Below are 23,151 nucleotides of genomic sequence, written 5' to 3'. Positions count from 1 at the left end.
TGTTGCTGTTCTGAAATTTATTAACAATTATATGTGTTTTATTCTTAATTCTAGTAATGCTAGTACATATAGATGTAACAGTGTATTGTTCTGTAAAATAGCTCCAACAACTATGCCTATTTTTCTGTAATAATAGCAATCAGATATCCATAAACACGTCTCCAGACTTAGTAAACAGATACAAAAAGGTACAATAACAAAGCAAGATGAAAGCCCACCTTTTCTACCTGTTAACTGTGATTACTAACTGGGACTTGGGAGAGGGTGTCACTCTGCTGTAAATCTTAAAAAACTTGTGATGCACAGAATACTTAAGTGGAGATTTTATGTACTGGTATTTAAGACAGATTTTGTGGCTGGAATTAATTGGCAACCCCTGAGAGTGTGGTCTCCTGCTATCATATTATGTGACCCTAGCAAAAATATGATGGGACAATCAAACCTTTGTCATACATTTCATAATCAGGAGACTTTTTAAGGTTCTAATCAGCAGGCAGTCCCTGGCATACGGGTCACCATTTGTGATGGCTGCTATCATATTATGTGACCCTGGCATAAATCATGCAAAAACATATTGGATCAACCAAATCTTTTTCAGGTGACGACTTTGAGCATGAACATTTCATAATCAGGAGACTTTTTAAGGTTCTAATCAGCAGGCAGTCCCTGGCATACAGGTCACCATTTGTGATGGCTGCTATCATATTATGTGACCCTGGCATAAATCATGCAAAAACATATTGGATCAAGCAAATCTTTTTCAGGTGACGACTTTGAGCATGAACATTTCATAATCTGAATAATTTTTAAGGTTGAAATCAGCAGGCAGTCCCTGGCATACGGGTCACCATTTGTGATGGCTGCTATCATATTATGTGACCCTGGCATAAATCATGCAAAAACATATTGGATCAACCAAATCTTTTTCAGGTGACGACTTTGAGCATGAACATTTCATAATCAGGAGACTTTTTAAGGTTCTAATCAGCAGGCAGTCCCTGGCATACAGGTCACCATTTGTGATGGCTGCTATCATATTATGTGACCCTGGCATAAATCATGCAAAAACATATTGGATCAAGCAAATCTTTTTCAGGTGACGACTTTGAGCATGAACATTTCATAATCTGAATAATTTTTAAGGTTGAAATCAGCAGGCAGTCCCTGGCATACGGGTCACCATTTGTGATGGCTGCTATCATATTATGTGACCCTGGCATAAATCATGCAAAAACATATTGGATCAACCAAATCTTTTTCAGGTGACGACTTTGAGCATGAACATTTCATAATCAGGAGACTTTTTAAGGTTCTAATCAGCAGGCAGTCCCTGGCATACAGGTCACCATTTGTGATGGCTGCTATCATATTATGTGACCCTGGCATAAATCATGCAAAAACATATTGGATCAAGCAAATCTTTTTCAGGTGACGACTTTGAGCATGAACATTTCATAATCTGAATAATTTTTAAGGTTGAAATCAGCAGGCAGTCCCTGGCATACGGGTCACCATTTGTGATGGCTGCTATCATATTATGTGACCCTGGCATAAATCATGCAAAAACATATTGGATCAAGCAAATCTTTTTCAGGTGACGACTTTGAGCATGAACATTTCATAATCTGAAGACTTTTTAAGGTTCTAATCAGCAGGCAGTCCCTGGCATACAGGTCACCATTTGTGATGGCTGCTATCATATTATGTGACCCTGGCATAAATCATGCAAAAACATATTGGATCAAGCAAATCTTTTTCAGGTGACGACTTTGAGCATGAACATTTCATAATCTGAATAATTTTTAAGGTTGAAATCAGCAGGCAGTCCCTGGCATACGGGTCACCATTTGTGATGGCTGCTATCATATTATGTGACCCTGGCATAAATCATGCAAAAACATATTGGATCAAGCAAATCTTTTTCAGGTGACGACTTTGAGCATGAACATTTCATAATCTGAAGAATTTTTAAGGTTCTAATCAGCAGGCAGTCCCTGGCATACGGGTCACCATTTGTGATGGCTGCTATCATATTATGTGACCCTAGCCTAACTCTGGGTTCACCATTTCTGTAATAGAGCATGTATTTATATTATGAATATTATAAATGTATAATATACATTTTTTTTTTAAATAAATATATGTACACACGCACATCTTTGCTAGTTGACATTTTAGTGGTAATACTCAACGTACGACCTATATGTGTCCCATTGTTGAAACTCTCGCTTTATTTTAATTAGCCACTGTATTGGCGTGTAAAATCAGATTACCGTCGTAAAAATTAGATTTAGAATGCACACCGACTACGCAATTTAACTTTACTCTATTCATGGATTATACGCATTATCCATGAGACTTTAAACATTATAAGGCATGTTCATAAACTATGCTGTACAATGTATCCGTCATGAAAGTTAAAACTCTGGTGGGTTCGTCTGCATAAAAACGAGTCGCGTCCAGCGACAGCGCTTTTCAACCGCAGACTTAGGTAACTTGCGTACCAAGCGCGTGCACGCGGGAGTTTGCGCCTCCTATGGTCACAATATATGATGGTCACAGAATATGGTGTAACACCTGTTTCAAATATTTATGTGAAACATCAAGTGGAATACACTGCGACCAAATATTTTGTATTTTGCAATACGTACATTTTAAGTAAAAAGAGTAACGCGTGTATTGGTCTTAAAATTGTAATTTAACTATGCTTACGTGTACATATCATGCATTTATTTTATACATACTCTATGCAATTTTAATTATATTTTGTGTAATGTGTTTGAAATTCTATAAAATGCCATAGGTATCCTGTAGATATGAACAGCTGATCAGTTACCCTCCTATGAATCCAAACAGGTTCTATCCTCCTCTGAAGATTATGTAGCCAACAACTGGGTGTGAAGGGTAGAAGTAATTCAGTTTCATGAATTCAGTAATTCATGTTTTTCCGGAATCATTTGGAGATATAGAAAATTAATTTTGAATTTGTCCACTAGGGCGGCTCCACCAACTTTTGTGCCAAGAGCTTTCGGGGATCTGAAGAAAGATCTCAGTAAGAAAGCAGAGTCCACACTTCACCAAGAATTTGCTTCTTCAGAATTGCAGTTCATTGGTGAACCATGGAGTTACTCTGCTGCAGGGAGGGAAAGTAGGGAGATAAGGAAGCCTTTTCACTTCCTGAGCTGTAAGTTGTTTCCCAGGGAGATGAGGTATTCAGTAGCAAAGAAAGAATGTCTTTAAGTTAATTCGGCCGTTGGCTCTCTGTGCCGCTACCAAATAGGGGGAATTTTATATTAGAGATCTCTGCAGTGGCTTCATAAAATGCAGGATGCCAATGTGTACATCACTCCTAGTGAATGCCAATGACTGTATTGTTTTAAGGAAGGTTGTCTTAGGGCAGCCCCCAGGCTCGTTTAGATTTGCAGGGATGCTGTACCCAGGGTGGCAACCAGATCAGCTGCAGTCCAGATTCAAAAGGTGGCGCTGCTCCTTTAAAATTGGCTCAGACTCGAATCATATAGATAATATATTTATAAGTTATTCTTATAACGTATTAACTTGTAATTTAAGGGAAGTACGTTTTTCATTATTGTAAGCAACATGTTAATATAAAACACTAAGCTACAATATTTGGGTTACATTTTCAAATGACACATGAATGAATGCATTTCAATATCTTTTTCAAGTAACTTATAACAAGCAATTGTGACCAGTGTCATAGGCCATTAATGACCCAACCGCCTCAATTTCTCTCTCTGTAGCTGGCTGACTTTCCAATCACTAGTGATAAATGATAAAAAATGTAAATTCCATTTGGCTCGTTGCACTGCAGTTAGATGCTGATGTACTTAATATATGACACTTTCCATCTCAGACCACGTCCATTAGTATGAGCATCTACTAAGTGAGTATAACATCAGACTCACAAGGTAACTATGGTCTAATTTACAGAACACGATATGCCTGCTTCACCCAAACATAAAGAATATTTATAACAGAGATTTCACATGGATTTGTGAGGAAAGGGAAGCAAGATAATGTTTCATATAAAATTTCTCAGTGTAACCAAAAGATTATTTGACTGTAGAATCAATCTACTCATTACTCAGCATTAACATGCTCTTACAGTAGAACCAAGTTTGAGGTAAAAACTCTACTGTAACTTCCATCCATCCATAATGTTGGAATATGTTTATGATGAGTCTCAGTCAGTTACAATCCACTTAACAAGTATGAAATTATTCGTTTTACATATTATATACCCGAACTCTGTGAGTAAGCCATGGATTTAACAAGCCTGTTATCAATATCACTAATAATCTAAACCCAAAGCCTTGATTTAAAGAAAGAAAAGAAAAACTCACTCAGTACTGCCATCACCTGGCAAACAGTAATTGTAAAAAAATCTCTCCAATCTACAAAACATATACCATTATGTGCTGGAAATTCGTTTATTGCATGGTAGATACACACTCAAAAATAAATGGACAGCATAAACAGCTTTTGAGAATTTGACTCCTGAATATTGTGTACTAGTAAAGCAGGCTTTCCTGTGGAAATATTTTTTGCAATATCACAACTTCTTAGGTACAATCCGCATTCTGTATATATCATAATTTATTTTAGGAATTATTTATATCCTGTACTCTCCTCCTTTTGTCTGGTTTATTGTATTGCTGTTTTTAATATCATTGTTACTGTTTCTTTTCTTTTTTTGTTAATCACTGACACAGCAGCAGCAAAATGTGTTATACACTATTTATTGGACCATTATAAGATTTCTTCAGAAAATAACAATCTATAAAATCTCCAGTTGTAATTTATCTTGAAAATTATTGAAAATATAAAATCATTAAAATTGTCTCAAAAGATGTAATATTCAAATCAGTCAAATATGATTGTGTCACAAAACAGAAACCTCAGGAGGCAGCCAGCTGTGAACAGGACTGGAATTAGCCAGGATTGAGGTTGTGGTCACAGAGTGAGATGGCCAAGAGCCAGAGGGGGAAGCCGGGGAATCGGGACAGGATGGGAGCATGGCTGGCAGGACGGGTCAGAGACAGACAGGCGACAAAGTAAGCACACTCAGTATGTCTCATTCACTGCATGCGAGGCAGCCTGGGGTTTTAAAGGTGAGCGTCAGGTGTTGCTACTCAGGCACGATGGTTTAGCGTACTCAGAAGGGAGGGCATGACCCGAGGGGTTCAGGGACTACCAGCAAGGGGTCGAGGATGTCTGCCACAGGTACCCAGGTCTGCTCCTCTGGACCAAAGTCGCCTCATTCCACCAGCTACTGCAGCTTACCCCATTGATGCAAGGAGTCCAGGAGGGCCTGGATCGCGAAGCCTTCACCATCGTCAAACAGAACTGGGGGCAAAGGTCCCTCGATATCCCCTGGAAGGTGGCGAGATCCGGTAGATACAGGTCAGCTGCAGGCAGAAGGTCGTGAGCCTGACCTGGTGAAAGACGCAGCATGGGCTAATGTACTTAGGGGACAACTTACAACAGCCAGGGAGGTGGAAGTTCCTGATGGAGAGCCAGCTTTGCTGGCTGGACTGGAGGGCTGGTCTGGGGTTACAGTGGAGGTGTGCCTTCTGCCAGTAGGACCAAGCTTGGAGTAGCCAGTGATCTTGCCTCCGCACAGTCCAGCATCAGTGATACCATTCGTATACTGAAGGGATTGCACTGAGATGGGAGAACCAGGGGAACAGGGGTGGTTGGTACCCCAGAATGCACTGGAAGGGCATGAGGTCGGAGTCTGGCTGAGAATGGGTGTTTTGGATGTCATGAGCTGACTGAGATGGACTGGAGGCACACAGTAGCTGAAGGGTCTTTGTGGCCTCCTGGTTTACCCACTCCGTGACACCATTCGTCTGAGGGTGGTAGCTGGAAGACATGCACACAGAGATTTTAAGGCGGGTGCAGGAAACCTGAAAGACACTCGCAGCAAACTGTGACCCCCTGTCCGACACAATGTCCTCAGGTACACCATAGTACCAGATCATCAAGGTCAGGGGGAGGTTGGCCAGCTCAGAAGTGATTTGTAGCGTGGGGAGGAGTACCAGCCAGCACATTCATGACAAGCAGTCTACCACTGTGAGGATGACAATGTTGCCCTGGGATGGGGGAAGGTCGGTGATGAAGTCCATGGCCAGCTGCAACCAGGAATGGTCTGGCGTGGGAAGCAGCTGGAGTAGGCTGGCAGGCTTCTGATTGCTGACCCTGTGATGGGTGCAGACCGAGCAGGACACTCCAAACTTCTCTACTTCTTGTCTCCAGTTGGACCACCAGTATTGATGGGTGAGCAGGTGGGCAGTGACAGGAATGTCAGTGTGGCCAGAGGCAAGGAAGGTGTGCACCCACTACAGTGCAACAGAGCAGACGACAGAAGGGGCAAAGAGCTTGCTGGGAGGGCAGTTGCCAGATGCAGGCTCCTGGTGCTGGGCTTCACAGAGGGTTCCTTCCAGGTCCCATGTCACCAGCCTCAGGAAGCGGAACTGCAGGAGAATTAGGATGGGATTGTCATGCACCACCATTGGCACAACCAGAGGTCCACGTTGAGGTTCTTTGCCCCAGGAATGTAGGAGACCTTAAACTCAAACCTGGTGAAAAAGAGGGCCCATCAGGCTTGAGGGGGGTTATAGCATTTAGTTGACCTCATATATTCCAGTTTTTGGTGGCTGGTGAACACCAGGAAGGGATGCACTGTGCCTTCCAAGGGCCAGCTTCATCACAAGAAGCTTGTAGTTCCAGTTGTCATAATTCCTCTCTGCCGGTGTCAGCTTCCATGAGAAGTAGGCGCAAGAGTGCATTCTTCCTGTCTCTCCCTGTCGCTGTGACAGGATGGCGCAGACCCCGACCTCCGTGGTGTCCACCTCCATGACAAAGGAGGTCAACAGGTCAGGCTGCTGGAGGATGGGCACCTCCTTGAGGCGCCAGAGAGCTTCCTTAGCTTCAGGGTCTAGCAGAGTGACTTTCATCAGGGTGGTGAGTGGGGTTGTGACCAAGCAAAATCTCCAGATGAACAATGGTAGAAGCTGGCAAAGGCAAGGTTCTGGAGCTCCTTCACGGTCCGGGGCCAGGGTCAATCCCAGACAGTTTTCACCTTCTCCTCATCCATCCCTACTGGTTGAATCTGGTACCCTAGGAACGTGAGGACAGACTAGTGGAACTCACTTTTCGCCTTTGACAGACAGGTGTTGGTCCCGGAGGTGCTGGAGCACCCGTCACCCATCGATCATGTCCCATGCGTTGGTCAGTGGAAGAAGAGTAGATTAGGATACTGTTGATATACACAATGGTGAACCAGTTCAGCATATCAACCAGGATCCTGCTCATGAAGCCCTGAAAAATGGAAGGGCTGTTGGCCAACCCATAAGGCATCACAAGATATTCATACTGATGCCATAGCCTTGCCATGATTAAGGCCATCTTCCAGTCATCCCTGGCCTGGATGCGCATCATATTATAGGCATTGTGGAGGTCCAGCTTGGTAAAGATACACTCCTCACAGAGCTGTTCTAGGGCTGATGGGATCAAAGGCAGCAGCTCATGGCGCTTCTGAGTAATGGCATTCAGAACCCGGTAGTCCATCTGCCGGTTGGACATATCTGAAATACCTCTCCAAGAAGTCGTCCAGGAGGCATCCTAGATAGATGCCTGAACCACATCACCTGGATCTTTTCCATGCAGAGGAGCAGTAGCTCTATTTTGAGGCTCTGCTGAATGTCCAAGCTCCTCCTACCTATCAATAAGGCTGAGCCCAGACACCCTGCAGTGGAAACTCATTTCTGGCATTTGTATCTGCAGTTTTATTCTTTCAGTCACTGCCCGAAGCTGGTGACCATTGGTGAGGGTAGGAACGTAGATTGACTGGTAAATCAAAAGCTTTGCCTTCCTTCTTGGCTCTGTCTTCACCACAACAGAATGGTAAGTGCATCCACATAACTGCTAACGCTGCACCAATCCCTCTGTCAATCTCCCACTCCCTTCTTCCCTCACTTGGGAACAATTAGTCCCCAAGATACTTAAATACCTCTACTTAAAGCAGGAACTCATTGCTTACGAGGAGAGGACAATCCACCCTTTCTCGGTCAAGATCCATGGCCTCAGACTGGAGATGCGGATCCTTATCCTGGCCGCCTTGCACTCAGCTGCAAACTGCCCCAGTGCATGCTGCAAGTCACAGCCTGACAATGCCAACAGGACCACATCATCTACAAAAAAAAAACAAAGATGCAATCCTGAGGCCCCCGAAACGGACCCCCTCTTCCCCTTAGCTATGCCTAGAAATTCTGTCCATAAAAGTTATGAACAGAATCGATGACAAAGGGCAGCCCTGATGGAGTCTGACTTACTGCTGGTAATGCTAAGCAAACTCTCGCTCCATTTATTCAAGGTTCTGATAGCCCACAACAAGCTATTTGCATATCCAATCAACAAAGAAAGCATTTCAAGTCCCACCCCAAAGTACCAAAATTAGTACCCCAGCTGGTTTGGCACTTTCAGTACTGGAACTTTTGGTACTGGTACTCAAGTGGAAGTCAACGGAAAAGTGAAAGTACCGTACTCAGTGCAGTGAAAAAGCACCCTAACTCTGCATTTCAGTTGAAGCAGTTTCTCGGCAAATCTTGTGAAACCCAAAATTCGCAGAGTGATCAGTTCTGATTGTGCCAAAAGTCTACTAGAGTGAACTGGTTAGTAAATGTACTGATGACAAAACCCTTTGTGAAAAGCATTTGTTGTATTCTGTATGTTGTGGCTTTGGTGTTGGTTTTTATCCTTTAAGTAAAGCATTTTAGATGATATCTTTGCAGATATCTTAACGTACTCGAGATTTTATCAGGCTTTTGGGGGCTGACTGTTAATGTATATTTAAAACGCTAAAGCCTGTTACATAACTATTTTTCATTTGAATTAGACATTAAGTGATCAGTATATATGCTATTCACAGATGACCAATACTTTATTAAAAATAAGATTTCAATAAACATGCCATTTCAGTGTAGTAATTGAAAAAAGTGCAGCAGCATGTACTCCCCCCCCCCCCCCCCATTCAACCAATTCTTTGAATTCTTTGAGTCGAACGTTTGATAGAATCGGTTCTGTAAATTGAACCCAACTTCCCATCTCTAAGGCAGAACTGATCAGAAAAAAAACTCAGGTCATCTGTCTTTGCGTCACATAACCAAATACACCCCCGTTAATCATAAATTTCCTTTCAACTTACTTAAAATCACAAGATCTGGTCTATATGCAGAGCATGACGTGAGTTTGCAGGTTACTCCCCACTGATGTGGCTGGCGCAAATAGTAAAAGGGTAGTGTGGACCAGAAAGAGACGACAATGGTCTGAAAATCATCATCCAAGTATCAAACCTCATACCCATGAAATCCTACCTGTAGGTCATAGTGGTCATTGAGAGCTGAGGTTAGACACCTTTAACAGTCCAATGTGGACAAAGCTGACACCAGGAACATGTGCAGAGACAGTAAGCCAAGCTAATGGTCACCAGGGCACCCTATGTCTAAGCACCTCTGGAGAGGCCACTGCCCTCATTACTCTCAGGAAGAACTGGTATCCTGGCAGGTCGGGGAAAACCAGGGACCTTCCACTGCATGCAGAACCTCTCCCTGCATTTAAGACAATTCCTGTTTATGTTAAGTCATTGTCAGCAAATGTTAGCAATTTATCACTAGACAACAGTATAATGAGCTTGCGTAATGAAAAATCTGTTATTTACCCAGTTATTTTTAGTTCTTTTGTTCAGTTTTCTAAATGCATTTCAAATAACAGAACTAGGCTTTTGTACATATCAGTAATCATGTTTTAAATTATTTTATGTGGATCGTCTAATTATGTTCAGAATAGTTAAAAAATGTAAATTGTCTTTTGATACAAATTTGACTATTTATCATAACAATACAGTGACAAAGAGTGTCTGTATTTTCCTTGATTCGGGGAGATTACCCTGGTGACGTTTCACTTTCAAAAATGTAAATATAGAAAATGATGAGGCTGTCGGCAGCTGTAAACAAAATGTAAAAATCTGTAACTTAACGCTATTATCAGAGCATCAAGTATAGATGGTACAGATACCTACCTGCTTAAATGGAAGCACGAGAAGATAGTTGTTTTCAGTAGGCCTATTTGATATTTACAAGCACTAAACATCTAAACAACTGAATCGTACTAAATTGTCCATTTCTAATTACATTAATTAAATTGAAATACGACAGGTTGTAATTAAAATGTTTTAGCTAAAGATACATGGACAAAACTTGCGTTTTACATATACTAACGTTTTCCAAATTATCACTTTTCTACAGGCCTACGTAGTATGTATTAATGTCGGACAGCATTCTTTTGCGCTTTCAGTTGTGTGAATGTAGAATTTTATTTTATTTTTGTATCGGTTAAGAATAAGTTAAATATAGCAGGAGTCGTACCTAGCATTAATATTTGACAAAATGGTGGGGATTGCATGTTGGCATTGCGGAAAAAAAACAGACCTTTTGTCAGTCTGAAGCAAGTAACCAACGCTACGCCCATTCAGATATTCACATCTGGTTACCTCCCACTATCCGGGCGAAACTGCGTTTCAGTCCTTCACCTACGGCAAACTGAAAAGCAGTGATAGACCAGCGCCTGGAAGTGCAGTCACACTCAAACTTTTAGTAGTTACAGTTTTGGGGCCCGTATGACAATGCAGTCCGGCACCCTGGACAGACTGAGCACGCCGAGGACGCGAACGCTCTCCCGGGGAATGAGTGAGGACGATTCGCTCCGGCACATAATCAAGGAGGTGAGGTGCTTTTCAGTGTTACATCCATCGCTCTGCGCACCTACTACAATATGAACTGGTTTGATTTAAACCTTTGTGAGATTTTCCTTGGTTTTAGTGCCTGTTTGTATAAGCCATCAATACTCTAAATAGAGGATAACCGATGAGAGATTACTTGACTGCTGTTTTTAACCCAGTGTTCCAACTTCCTCAAAACTAATCGTTTACTTACGCTTGGTGTATCTCTTGATTTATCAGCGTCTAGAATCTATTGAACATACAAATAGTTCAGTCCATATTGGTATATTTACGGGTTTATTTACGTAAAAAATCCAGATACTTCGTTATAAACCTTTCGCGTTAAATTTCCAGTAAGAGAAAACAATAAAACCTTCGCTTTTGTTAAAAGCGAGCCAAGTGAAATGTGTCAGTTTTGCTTCTCAAGAACAATAAATAATATAATCGATGTTCTCTTCAGTTGCGAAATGCTTTGCAACTAGTCGGTGTTGGTATGACTTTCAACTGTTTGTTAGATCCATGGATCTTTACAGATCACGTCCTGGCGGATGATTCATTTTTATTATGTTACCTAGCTGGCAGTCATGGGAACAGCGGGGTGTGCTCAGTCGTTTTCGGAGACACCTCAAGCCAATAAAAACAAGAAATAAGATATGTATTAAGTCGATGTAGATATACGGAGTCAATATCACTTAATTTCTTCGTTGAATTATGTTATTTAGAGGTATTTCCCTTTAGCGTATTTAAGATGCGTATTACATTACTATATGTAGTTTAAAGTAAATTACACGGAAAGTATAATGTGCGGCTGAATAAACGCGTTTTTCAGCTTTGTACCAATTCCGACAAAAAAAGTCATGCTGAAGCTTGTTTTGCAGACGCAGATCTCACGAGGTCTGACGTATCAACGTCGCCAGTAAACGATGAGCGGGGAGCTGCTTATTGAGTTAGCAATCCAGTCCAATCTGAGTATCAAGGAACACATGTTTGCAAACATAAGTGAGCCGTTAAAGTTTTCTACGTTATTTTATCATACTTGAGATTGTTATTGCTCCTGCCAGAAGTCAAGAAGAGCATACATATCTCCGTGATCAGAGCAAAACCAGTCGGACTGCCTGGACAGCAATCTGCTGAATCTTTTGTTTTGTCAAGTGGATTAACTGTGTTTATAGTCATGGTTGCATCTTCAGCATGTAGGTATTTTCACAAGAGTTGCAGTGTTAGTTCAGTCCTGCTCACAATAGGACCATGTGGAGGGAGGAAGGTGGTGTTTCATAACTTATGAGCCATGTCTGTTAATGTCCATGTGAGATAAGGGCTGTATGTAGTAATCCATATTTACCTATGCTGACTTCGATTGGCCCTGTGGACTGGGGCCTTTACAATCTGCTCAGTGATGTTTGCTGTCGTCCGAGTGTTGTGTGTAACTGTGTGTGTGATTTGCTTCGGTCAGGCTGAAGGTTCAGCAAGGCGACTGATGCGAGCGGACAGCAGAACAAGCTCTGCCAAGAAGCTGGATAAAAGTGAAAGCCAGGTAAGCCACGGAGTATGAAAAGGATTTCAGCGCCTAAAGGATTTTAAAAATCTTTTATCTTACCAGTGGAGGGTCTTCAGTACTGCCTTTTATGTCTCTGATATTAGAGTGAAGAGGATCTGATTATGAGACTTCCTGAGATGGTAAGCATTGCTTATAAATTGTTAGCTTTGTTCATTTTGAATTTAGAATTAGCAATTGTGATTGTAATTTGGGGGAATTTATATTTTGTTAGTATATTTGAAGTTCCTTCTGTTTACCAACAAAATATGTTACTTAAACCAGCCTTTGAATATCACTCTTTCAATGCAGTCCTTTTGTTCTCTGTCTGCAAAGAGCAATGTGGCAATAGAGTATAAAATGTCACTAGCTAATGCCTATTTAAAGATATATACAATTTTACCCCTTGTGATATTATCGCGGTAGCTTCTGCTGCCATTAGAAATTTGGTCAATAGTTGTTGTCAGTCAGGCATTTTTCTTTTCTAAAATAAGGAGAAGTAACTTTTTCTTTTAGTCAAAAAACGGAACATTGTCTGTGAAGTAATGCCCTGTGAAATCAGTGTTGTAATTTTTTGTTCTTTTTAACATGATCAACTCTAAAATGCCAAAAAAAACGCCTGACTTGTTTATGTTTTCTGTATTATCGCGTCCATATGTGAATTGCCGGAGTGGTGGCTCTGAGGCCAGCAATCAGAAGGTTGCTGGTTCAAATCCTGTGAATGCCCAGAGTGGTCCTATTCCGTTGGGCCCTTGAGCAAGGCCTTGCCATTTAACCTGCAATTGCTTTGTCCTGGATATGACATTAATCTACATCCAACTATAAGGAGGTTCTCCAACTTACAGGGGAAAAACGTGGGGTTTGGTGGCAGGATTGGCACTCCAGCCACAGAAAAAAAACTCACACTGGTCCATTCGGACTAGTGTGGTGCTGAGGTGTCACCGGGCACATGGCTGCACTCAGGTTCTCATCCCTGAGGTGATTTGTCGTGTGGTGGGTGTGGCAAGCACTGTAATCAGTGCATGCTCCTTACGCGCTGCAATCAGTGCATGCTCCTTACACACTGTAATCAGTGCATGCTCCTTACGCGCTGCAATCAGTGCATGCTCCTTACACGCTGTAATCAGTGCATGCTCCTTACACACTGTAATCAGTGCATGCTCCTTACGCGCTGCAATCAGTGCATGCTCCTTACACACTGTAATCAGTGCATGCTCCTTACGCGCTGCAATCAGTGCATGCTCCTTACGCGCTGCAATCAGTGCATGCTCCTTACACACTGTAATCAGTGCATGCTCCTTACGCGCTGCAATCAGTGCATGCTCCTTACGCGCTGCAATCAGTGCATGCTCCTTACGCGCTGCAATCAGTGCATGCTCCTTACGCGCTGCAATCAGTGCATGCTCCTTACGCGCTGCAATCAGTGCATGCTCCTTACGCGCTGTAATCAGTGCATGCTCCTTACGCGCTGCAATCAGTGCATGCTCCTTACGCGCTGCAATCAGTGCATGCTCCTTACGCGCTGCAATCAGTGCATGCTCCTTACGCGCTGTAATCAGTGCATGCTCCTTACCTCATATGTGAATTAAGAAGAAAAGTGGCAACTGAGACTGTTAATATCTTACTGTTATTACTCCATTTTTCCATTTGGTGATGAGTAATAAAAAAAACTCTGTTGCAGTGTAATATTACGTGTGTGAATGTCAGCATATGGAATATATTTCTGTAGTCTTGAAAGTCCGTACGTGTGGTTGTCCTCCTGAAGCTGGACCTCCAGGCGTGCTACAGTGACACTCTGCAGGAGCTGCGCGGTCTGGAGCTCCAGCGGGAGACACTGGTGTTTCAGGTGGACTGTCTGCAGGACGCCCTCGAGAGGGCGGAGGAGATGCTCGCCGAGGCACAACGGGAAGCTGGAGACACCAGTGCGGTATGGCGTCTGTGCGCCTTCAAGCAGCAAAAGCAACGTCTAGCTTTGCTTTAAAGCCTGTGATGAGTGAGATTACGGTCGATATCAGTCATCTTGCAGGGTCACCCACCACAAATCCATAAAGTGACCAACAAGAAGTGGGATGAACCAATCGATGACTGGTGGAGCACAATAATTCTACCCACTTCACGTTTCAAAGCCTCATTCAATCTATTACTACCTTGTAGGCAAAACATTGGTCACTGACACCACTGGCATGCAGGAAACGAATTGCTTTGCATGTGTAGTATGTTCTATTTCAGGAGCTGGAGCGAGAGAGGCAGACCAGAAAGAAACTGGAGGATACTGTGGATGCTCTCATGCAAGAGCTGGAGAGCCTGAGAGCGGTGAGGGTGGGAAAATAGCAGATGCACACCAGTGTACAAACAAAAGCACATTGTAATCACTTTAAACTTAAGGGGATTAATGGCAAGAATTATTTATTTTGGTGAAATGTTATTGATGTAATTAGTATTTGAATTGTTTGATTAAGTGTAGTTTGTGACGATATCTTTTGTGTGTAAAACCACTAAAAAATGAATGTTTTTAGTGACCCAGAAATTTTTATGTGTCTGGAATATATAGTTTTAAACAAATATATTACTTAACAGTTGCCTATTTGGAGACATTTTTATGGATTTGTTGTATATTGAGAATTTGTACTCTGCTACATAATTAGTTCAGTTTTTATCTCTCTGCAGATGAATCAGGCCACACCTGGTGTGACGGATAGTACAGGAAATGCAGTGGTGATTATAGAGCAAGACAGCAGCCCATCTGGCCTGGGATCTACACAAGGGACAGTGGAATCTCCAGTGAAGAGGTCTTCAGAGACCACTCCAGACGGTGCTCTTCCTTCATCAGAGCAATCTGCCAATGAAGAAGGTAGTTCACATACCCCTCCATTCAGGGACGTACTTAAGCAGTCATCAGTGGATTCTGAAGGCTCGCAGACTGCAGTTACTGAAGACCACCAAGAGAATAAGCAGACGGCAGACAGCACTGTGACCAGTGAGAGCCCCCTTGCCAGATTTAATAGAATAGTCCAAAAGGCCTTTGCTCAATTGCCTTCTTTAGCTTTGGACACCAGCCCTCCCCAAGGCGGGATTATTGGGCGTCCCCAGAGCAGAGCAGAGGGGGGCATGCCTCATGAAGAGGTGCTGGCGGAGACCTCTTCAGAGTGGTGTGACAGTGTGATTTTACAGGAATCCTTTCCAGGTGACGCCCCGTGTGAAGCACAGGAGAATATTCCTGATACTACCCCACCTTTGGTGCAGGCAGAATCGAATGAGGACTCCTCGTCTCTGAGTAATCCTGCTGAGGAACAGAGGGCCGATGCAGATAGCCAGGCAGGTCCTCCTCCCAGCCCTCCTAAGGACCATCAAGACCAACAGCCTGGTCTTGATCCCAAGGGCCTAAAGAACCCTGAGCACTGTACCTTATCTTGACAGCAAGGTTCTCCCCTGTGATACACAGGTTCTAAGCTTTAATGGAATCAGACAGTTTGGATTCCAAACGACTTGGCTGTTTTCCTGTTATCTTTGGCAAATGCTTACGTTTTTCTCTAAACAAATCTGTACTTTTATAGCTATACTCCACTTCTGACGAAGTCCTTTTCAGCACATATATATGTTTTTTGGGTTCACGGTTCTTTGCAAGGGGGAAAAAAAACACTTACAGTGCACATTAAGTACTGGCACCATTCACAAAGTTTAGACGCACAACCTCAGGCAACCAGCCTGTTATCAATTGGGTCTGCACATTTGTTGTAAGAAAGCTTCCTCAGACATTGCTGGATGGTATTTATTTTTTTTATACATCGGCCTTTCCATATCCTTCACATTGTATTTATATATTTCTTAGTGGTTATCTGCACTTTTACCTTTATTGGTTAGAACATCCCAATAAAACTGCCTAATAATCAGGTTATTAAAAAGAGAAATTTACATTAAAATTATCATAGTGTATAGAGCATGTACACAGGTTTTCCAAGTCAAATTGGAGTGTATTTCAATTTCCTAAGTCGTTTGGTAAAAATCTTTCAGAGCTCCGTAATTAGTTTGGTAAATTGTGGCTAAAATTGGCCATCGTTTGGCTGGATGCTGTGGCGTCAGGACTCTGTGGGTTAGGTTTAGGGTTAGGTTTAGGATGAGGGTAGGTTTAGGGTTAGGTGTAGGGGGATGGTAGGTTTGATCACTGCCCAGGAGTTCTGCTTTTCTTTCACAAATTATTTTACTTTGTTTACCTTTTGCTCAGAAGGAATTTAAGTTTCAGTAGAAGCTGTTGGTTTTTTAAGTTTCTGACATTGAACTCACAACAGTCTAATCTACTGTATGAAATGCACAGAGCTCGTTATTGACAAATATATGAACTGAACAACATTGACTATTACAGCACAGAGGACCCTTGTAATTTTTAAACAGTTTATGAAGAAAGTTTTATCTTAATTGTGCTTATTTTTAAGTAGTCCTCCAGAAGAATAAAATGTTGATGCAGATTATCATTTTTATTGTACTCTTCAGTAAGTAAAACCAGATATTTATTGCTGTTATTATTATTTTGAAACTTGGTAAATAGCGATGTGTTGTGAGTTTTAAAATTGCTGTTACAATTCATACAATTCTGTGGGCGGGCTTCACCCAGAACGCTGGCGCTCTGCTGTAAAACAACATGCTGCTGAATTTGACTCTACAGCATGGCTGTGTGACTGAGCAAACAGGAATGCAAACATGCTGAATGATGAGGATATATTTAACTTTACTTGCATATTGAAAACAACCATGTTTTCCTTTTTCTGCTCTCAGCATAGAAATGTATTCTGGTATATATTTTAAGCATTTCTTGCATGCTTTACCAATGCTAGTCTGAATACAATAATGTTAATGTCCAGTTATTTTACTGTAAATATTTGTGTCAAATTGCTGTGGCCTTTATTGTTTAAAATAAAAATGCTTGAATACACCAATGGAAAAACATGCAATCCCAAGTTATAACCCTTGTTTATTCGGGGGTAGTGACAGGATCTTTTTGTCACATAATCCATAGATAACTAACTTTAGACAGGGCACCTAAGGTTTGGTACTGCTTTTATTTTAATGTAGTATTCAGTACATTTAAACATTCATAAGCATAGACAAAGCAGTTAATAGAGAACAAATATATAACTTTATTGGAGAAAAGCAGGTTATATAAAGTGCAGGTTATATAAAAGTATAAACACAAATCATACTTTTGTCTTATTTTTGGGACATCAAACACTTAGATTCAATAGTCAATGCCTTAGTTTCAAAAATGTCTACAGAAAGTCAGTCCAGTGTTTAAACTGCATGCACACATAATTTGGTTATGCTTTTAATTATTTTTACATATTTTTTTTAAATACAGTGCTAGCAAATAAAAAAATGTTTTTGAATTGAGCATCTTATTGAATAATGATCTTTTCAAAGGCAAGATCTACTGTTCCCATGTGTAATTGATAAGATGGTAAAATTACCCTTTGCTTAAGTTTCTTTTGTTTGCTTTACTGAAATGTATTAAAATTAAATTTCCATTTAACATGAAGAAAATATTGGCTGGCAGATGACAGGAGGAGCTATAAGTGAGGACTGTGACTGTGCTTATACAAATACACATCTAGGTTCTGCCTTTGTTAATTCCTTTTATTAGTCATATCTACACCCATATGACGCTAACCTGTATTTGGTGTCTGTCTTCAGTCAGGATTGTCAAAGACTTTATCTCTCATTACTGTGAACTCTGTCCTCAATTGACCATACTTGCACTTTTCCAGCATGTTATACTTGTAATGTACAAATGTTATTTATTTAGGCACTAAGCACTCAGTTTTCATATAGCCAATGGCATCCCATGTGATTGTAATTGTAAAGCATATCGACTCAGCCTTTCCACCTGTTATAAAGCCCCAAAATTATTGTGGAACCTGTACATCCACTTTTGAGTGGCACCCAGGTGTCCATCCTGCAAGAAATTCAAAGCAAGGCCCCCCCAGACAGGAGCCCATTAAGCAGGCATGCCGTCCTATGAAGGACACGGCTACCTTTGATGGACCCAAGTTAAAGAAACACTCCACTCAGGTAAGCATCTTCAGTTCTTATCTCCCATCATTCTTATCGACTTCACCACTCAACCAAATGTTTATAGAGAGACCAAGTGTGTTTGAAGTCCACGTCCAAGAAGGTATGTGGCTTCAACAGCATTTAGTGTATCTTGGTGATGCCGAGTTTCCTCAACGCCAAACAGCTCAGGGTGGGGTTCTTTGCTTTGTGGCCCAGCCTTCCCTGTCACATCCCTCCCTTTCACATCCCTCCCTGGTTGCCTGTGCCAAAGAGTACCTGGACAGCTCCACTCCAGCTGGGCAGCAGAGCTCTGCCAGGTAAAAGAAGACTTTGGTGTAGGGGGCATGTTGTGAGATGCCTATATTTATTCCTGTTATATGTGCTCTCGCCATCAAACCAGACACTTGAGGTCCACCTGTTCGTTTTCTCCTGCAAAGGCTTGCTCTTCTCAGTTCCCACAACACTGGCCCTTGACAGCCTGACTGGGCTGGTTCAGATCAACACCTGCTCGAACCCCCGGGCCCGCGGCCCCACCTGCACTGCTCTGAGGCTCATTTTTTGGCAGTTTCTTGGCTGCAGAGAACAAGGACACAGCAACCAGGACACATTTACCCGAAGATCAATATCAAAACTGCAATTTTAGGATCTTTATGTAGAACCTTCATGCAATAAATGAGATCAGTCTGTAGTTCAATTAATAGTCACTGCTTATATAACAGACTAATCTTGTCATATTTCTGTCAATAATTAATTTACAATTCAGCTTGTAAAACATGTTTGCCTGTGTTTGATCACTGTTACTATGATGGATGCAATCAGAGTTTACACCTTCACTGTCATTTTCTCCGGCAAGTTCTCGCTACATTGCTACGCATCAGAAGTCACAGGGCAACAAGTATTCTACATGCCACCTCTAAGCTCATGGGCCCTGACCAAGCCCTGCCCTTGCATGGGTGCGAGACACAATGGCGTCATAAGCAAGCATGGTTATGTGTGTTGCAACTCTGCCATTTGCGCAACAGGTGTGAATTGACAGCCTAAAAGTCTATATGTTTCTTCAGTCAAATAAAAGCTGCCGGCATATTCCATTCTGACAGTTCCCATAATCAAACTGACACTCAAATTAAGGGAAAATCTGTAAAGCTACTTCCAGATTCCTAAGTTACATTCCATACCTTATTTGGAATGCCTACTTTGGCAATATCCAAATAAGGCCTTGATATTTGTTATGGCATGCGTTTCAATACTTACAATTAAAGCTAACTGACCAGGACAACAAAGGTAGCAAACGTCCCATAAACCTCAGTTTTGTGGTTTATTAAGGTCATACAGAGCATTCACACTAATTTCATTCACACTAATAGCTGAACAACCTAAACAGAATAATATTCAAGGTTTCTGCTTTATTCCAACATGCTGACCAGGCAAAAGCTGAAAATGCAGCAATTACATTGTTTAGTCTGCATGTTATTCTAATACTTCTGGACAGCCGGTTTAGTTTAGCTGATTTTTGAGGTCTTACCGATGGCGAGGAAAAGGTCACGGACATTCATTCCAGTCTTTGCAGAGGTTTCCATAAACAGAAGGCTGTTGTCATCTGCATAGACCTGTGCCCCCTGACAGAAGGGAATTTGGGGTCAGACTGAGGCCATTAGGTGTCAGTGGGGCCCTCACACAAGGGGCCCGACGCGAATGTACCTCATATTCCACGGTCCTCTTGCCGGACAAGTCGGCCTTGTTCCCAGCCAGCACCATTACAATGTTCGGGCTGGCTTGTCTCTGAAGTTCTTGCACCCAAGTCTTGGCACGGGCAAACGTCTCCTTGAGGTGACAGCAGGGGACATGTGCACATATTTAGAATAGTTACATAAATGATAAAGCAAGTTTACAGCATGGAATGTGTGCGAGGCTTCGTGGCTGTACTGCATTAGTGATGTCATACACCACAACGGCCGCTTGGGCTCCTCTGTAGTACATGGGGGCCAGACTGTGGTAGCGTTCCTGTCCGGCCGTGTCCCAGATCTCAAACTTCACTGTGGTGTCGTCCAGGCACACAGACTGAGTCAGGAATGCAGCTGGGGTGGGCGGCAAAAGAGAGCAGAAAAATTCAGCATGTCAAAGCTTTGATGACTACATGTCACACGCTAATAGACAGTGAAAATAACCCATAATTACCAGCCACTGGTTTGCTGGTGATAAGTGGAAGATGTTTCACTCTACATCTACAAAGGAAGTGACTATACTCCTCAGGACCTCAGGTGCTTCCCCTCCCATGGCATTCTCTGCACTTTTTATGAATAATTATTAATTTTTTCTCATTAGTACTAGACCACTATGGCTGCAATGCTAGTTAATATACACAAGCTGTATCTATAATGCGGTGACCTCTGTACCTCCAATGGTGCTCTCCTGGTACTCCTGAAATTGGCCTTTGACAAAGCGCAACACCAAACTGGACTTGCCCACTGCAGACTCTCCCAGCAGTACCAGTTTGAACTGGCACAGTTTGCTGGGCTGAGGTTGGCCGTTGAATCGCAAGGGGCGCCCTGCCATTTGGGCTGGAGAATGCTGTAAATCTGAGAGGGGAAAACAAGGTTAGAGAGTTCGAACTGAGAGGACAGAAAGGAATGGTGACACAACAAAAAGGATCTGTTTGGAAAATGTAAGAAGACAAAATAAACTGCCATGGATGCACAATCCTCCTTAATTTTATCATTAAGACTGATCAACTTACTTAGAAAGACCAGCAAGCTCCGTATAATTCAGATAAATGCCCCTCCACCCTGCAACAAAGAACGCACACCGAGTAACTTCCCGAGCGAAGCAAATTAAAATTCCAGGAAGAGGAGATTGCCGTCATTTCCAAGAGGCGCTGAAAGAATGTTTAAAAAAAGAAAGTTACATAGTTTTTATTTACAGACAATTCTCATTTAAGAAGCTACTAATCTAAGCAGTTTCCTATTTACTATATGTCTGTCAGCTTTCCGGAAAAACATCTGTAAGATTAACCATGAAGTTAGACTGGTGATGGGAAATAAACAAAGAGAAAACAATAAACCGTTATCTCAGCAATCGGCAAATCCTACCGATACACAACAAAAATACACAACTAGGCTTACACAGGTTTAAAAAGTTTTTCATGGTATGATACATGAACCTTAACACTTAACCATAACACTGTCCAGATTTTTCATAACGTGAATGTTTAATCGACCGAAGAACCACGCAATGCATGTACTTTAGGACCGTTGTTATCACTCGTGCTCTAAGAAGCTGTAGTCTTGTATAAAACGGCAATCTGCACCGTTTACCTCTCGTTTCTTTCGATAAACGTCAACCGGTGTAAAGTTTAAGTGGAGGAACGGTCAGGACATGTTTATTTACATACCGTGCACATAATACAATAAAGCACATGCAGACACCTCCGACTGTACCGGAAAGTAACCGTGCCGATCAGGCGCATAAATGTACTCAGAAGACACTTTATTGATCGCCACTGATCATCGGTTCCCCTCCCCCACTCTGCGAGCCCGTTAAAACACGAGCACGTCACCCTCCCCCTCGGACAGCGCCCCAGTCTGGACACAGCACTTTCCCGGCACCCAAGCTGCGCGGAACCACAACTTTCTCTTCGGTCGCATCCCAAACTTGATACCTACCAGCGGAGCGCTCTCTCCGCAGGCCTCGCGTTCCCGGGACAGCGCCTCACCGCGCCGCTGCTCAGCTGCCTCGGGCGTCCTGGGCTCTTCGCTGACGGACATCCGCCTTGACCAATAGGACGTGCCGCGTTTCTTCCATTCGCTTTCACTTCTCATGTTAAAATGACGAGGGCTGCTGCTGCCATCTGTACAGTCGTGGCCAAAAGTTTTGAGAATGACACAAGTCTTGTTTTTCACAAAGTCCGCTGCCTCGGTTTTTATGATGGCAATTGGCATATACTCCAGAATGTTATGAAGAGTGATCAGATGAATTGCAGTTAATTGTAAAGTCCCTCTTTGCTATGAAAACTAAGTTAATCCTAAAAAACCCATTTCCACTGCATTTCAGCCCTGCCACAAAAGGACCTGCAGACATAATTTCAGTGAGAGTGTTGAGGGTGACAAGGCTGGAGATCATTCTGTCCTGCTGACTGAGTTAGAATAGCAGACTGGATGCTTTAAAAGAAGGGTGGTGCTTGAAATCATTGTTCTTCCTCTGTTAACCATGGTTACCTGCAAGGAAACGCATGCAGTCATCACTGCTTTGCACAAAAAGGGCTTCACAGGCAAGGGTATTGCTGCTAGTTAGACTGTACCTAATGTTACGTCCCGGTCTAGGGTCAGGCGCAACAAAAGGTGGAGTGAGACCACTGTTTTGGTATTTGTGGTAGGTTTATTAATGGTGGGAACCACTTCAGGAGCCGACAAGGCCAAAATAACAAACAAAACACCTCTAACTGGAACCTAAACAAGATACCACTTACCTAACCAAAACAACAGAAAACAAAGGTACACAAAACTAATCTATCTCCCTGACTAATTCCAAAACAGTGAGAAAACTTAATCAAAGCAAAATGGCGTCGTGCTCCCTACTTCCCTAGCTACCCACGGAGAACCTCAATGGGTGCAGATAGGTACAGAAATTTACAAATGTTTACAAAACAGAATCCACAGCAACCAAATCCAAAGAAAAGGGCTAGGCAGAAATCAATGGTCAAACAGCAAAAAGGGGTCAAGCACAATAAATCATCAATCATATAGCAAATAACAAGCCAAGTACAAAGCAAGAGGCCTCC

The 23,151-nt window shown here is 42.3% G+C and overlaps 2 protein-coding genes and 1 long non-coding RNA gene across 7 annotated transcripts; 1 reads left to right on the top strand and 2 right to left on the bottom strand.

The window, feature by feature from the left end:
• Window positions 1-4,744: 4,744 nt before the first annotated feature.
• LOC111854230 (uncharacterized) lies at window positions 4,745-10,473 on the bottom strand. 2 transcript variants are annotated; one of them, XR_002840633.2, is made up of 4 exons: window positions 10,103-10,473; window positions 9,399-9,632; window positions 8,066-8,216; window positions 4,745-5,886 (listed from the first exon to the last, which is right to left on the bottom strand). It is a non-coding gene; the product is annotated as an uncharacterized lncRNA (long non-coding RNA). The 2 variants fall into 2 exon arrangements; XR_002840631.2 differs by having other exon boundaries at window positions 4,745-8,216.
• Window positions 10,474-10,567: 94 nt separating this feature from the next.
• Window positions 10,568-17,281, top strand: LOC111854202 (uncharacterized). 2 transcript variants are annotated; one of them, XM_023831951.2, is made up of 6 exons: window positions 10,568-10,804; window positions 12,255-12,335; window positions 12,443-12,478; window positions 14,101-14,262; window positions 14,565-14,648; window positions 15,003-17,281. In XM_023831951.2, exons 1-6 carry the CDS (start codon window positions 10,700-10,702, stop codon window positions 15,747-15,749), a joined length of 1,215 nt encoding a protein of 404 aa, XP_023687719.1. In that variant the 5' UTR covers window positions 10,568-10,699; the 3' UTR covers window positions 15,750-17,281. The 2 variants fall into 2 exon arrangements, with proteins under 2 accessions (XP_023687719.1, XP_023687727.1); XM_023831959.2 differs by lacking the exon at window positions 10,568-10,804 and adding an exon at window positions 11,235-11,994.
• Window positions 17,282-17,443: 162 nt separating this feature from the next.
• On the bottom strand, window positions 17,444-22,516 carry LOC111854212 (ras-related protein Rab-5B-like). 3 transcript variants are annotated; one of them, XM_023831979.2, is made up of 7 exons: window positions 22,037-22,516; window positions 21,112-21,249; window positions 20,771-20,953; window positions 20,301-20,452; window positions 20,076-20,198; window positions 19,900-19,993; window positions 17,444-18,950 (listed from the first exon to the last, which is right to left on the bottom strand). In XM_023831979.2, the coding sequence occupies exons 3-7, from the start codon at window positions 20,928-20,930 to the stop codon at window positions 18,826-18,828; spliced, it is 654 nt and encodes a 217-aa protein (XP_023687747.1). In that variant the 5' UTR covers window positions 20,931-20,953; window positions 21,112-21,249; window positions 22,037-22,516; the 3' UTR covers window positions 17,444-18,825. The 3 variants fall into 3 exon arrangements, with proteins under 3 accessions (XP_023687747.1, XP_023687739.1, XP_023687757.1); XM_023831971.2 differs by having other exon boundaries at window positions 21,112-21,160; XM_023831989.2 differs by lacking the exon at window positions 22,037-22,516 and adding an exon at window positions 21,766-21,956 and having other exon boundaries at window positions 21,112-21,160.
• Between the last annotated feature and the right edge of the window lie 635 nt (window positions 22,517-23,151).

Source organism: Paramormyrops kingsleyae, chromosome 8, assembly GCF_048594095.1.
Source record: "Paramormyrops kingsleyae isolate MSU_618 chromosome 8, PKINGS_0.4, whole genome shotgun sequence".
Taxonomy (NCBI): domain Eukaryota; kingdom Metazoa; phylum Chordata; class Actinopteri; order Osteoglossiformes; family Mormyridae; genus Paramormyrops; species Paramormyrops kingsleyae.
The sequence above is the reverse complement of the archived record's forward strand: the minus strand, read 5'-3'. Positions and strand labels throughout refer to the sequence as shown.

Bases quoted from the DNA above. Each gene is read 5' to 3' on its own strand.
- LOC111854202 (XM_023831951.2), top strand. From the start codon at position 10,700: ATGACAATGCAGTCCGGCACCCTGGACAGACTGAGCACGCCGAGGACG. The intron at 12,479-14,100 runs GTAAGCATTGCT...GTCCTCCTGAAG, and splicing joins TTATGAGACTTCCTGAGATG to CTGGACCTCCAGGCGTGCTA. The intron at 14,649-15,002 runs GTGAGGGTGGGA...ATCTCTCTGCAG, and splicing joins AGCTGGAGAGCCTGAGAGCG to ATGAATCAGGCCACACCTGG.
- LOC111854212 (XM_023831979.2), bottom strand. From the start codon at position 20,930: ATGGCAGGGCGCCCCTTGCGATTCAACGGCCAACCTCAGCCCAGCAAA. The intron at 20,199-20,300 runs GTACAGCCACGA...TGTCACCTCAAG, and splicing joins TGTATGACATCACTAATGCA to GAGACGTTTGCCCGTGCCAA. The intron at 19,994-20,075 runs GTACATTCGCGT...CCCTTCTGTCAG, and splicing joins AGAGGACCGTGGAATATGAG to GGGGCACAGGTCTATGCAGA.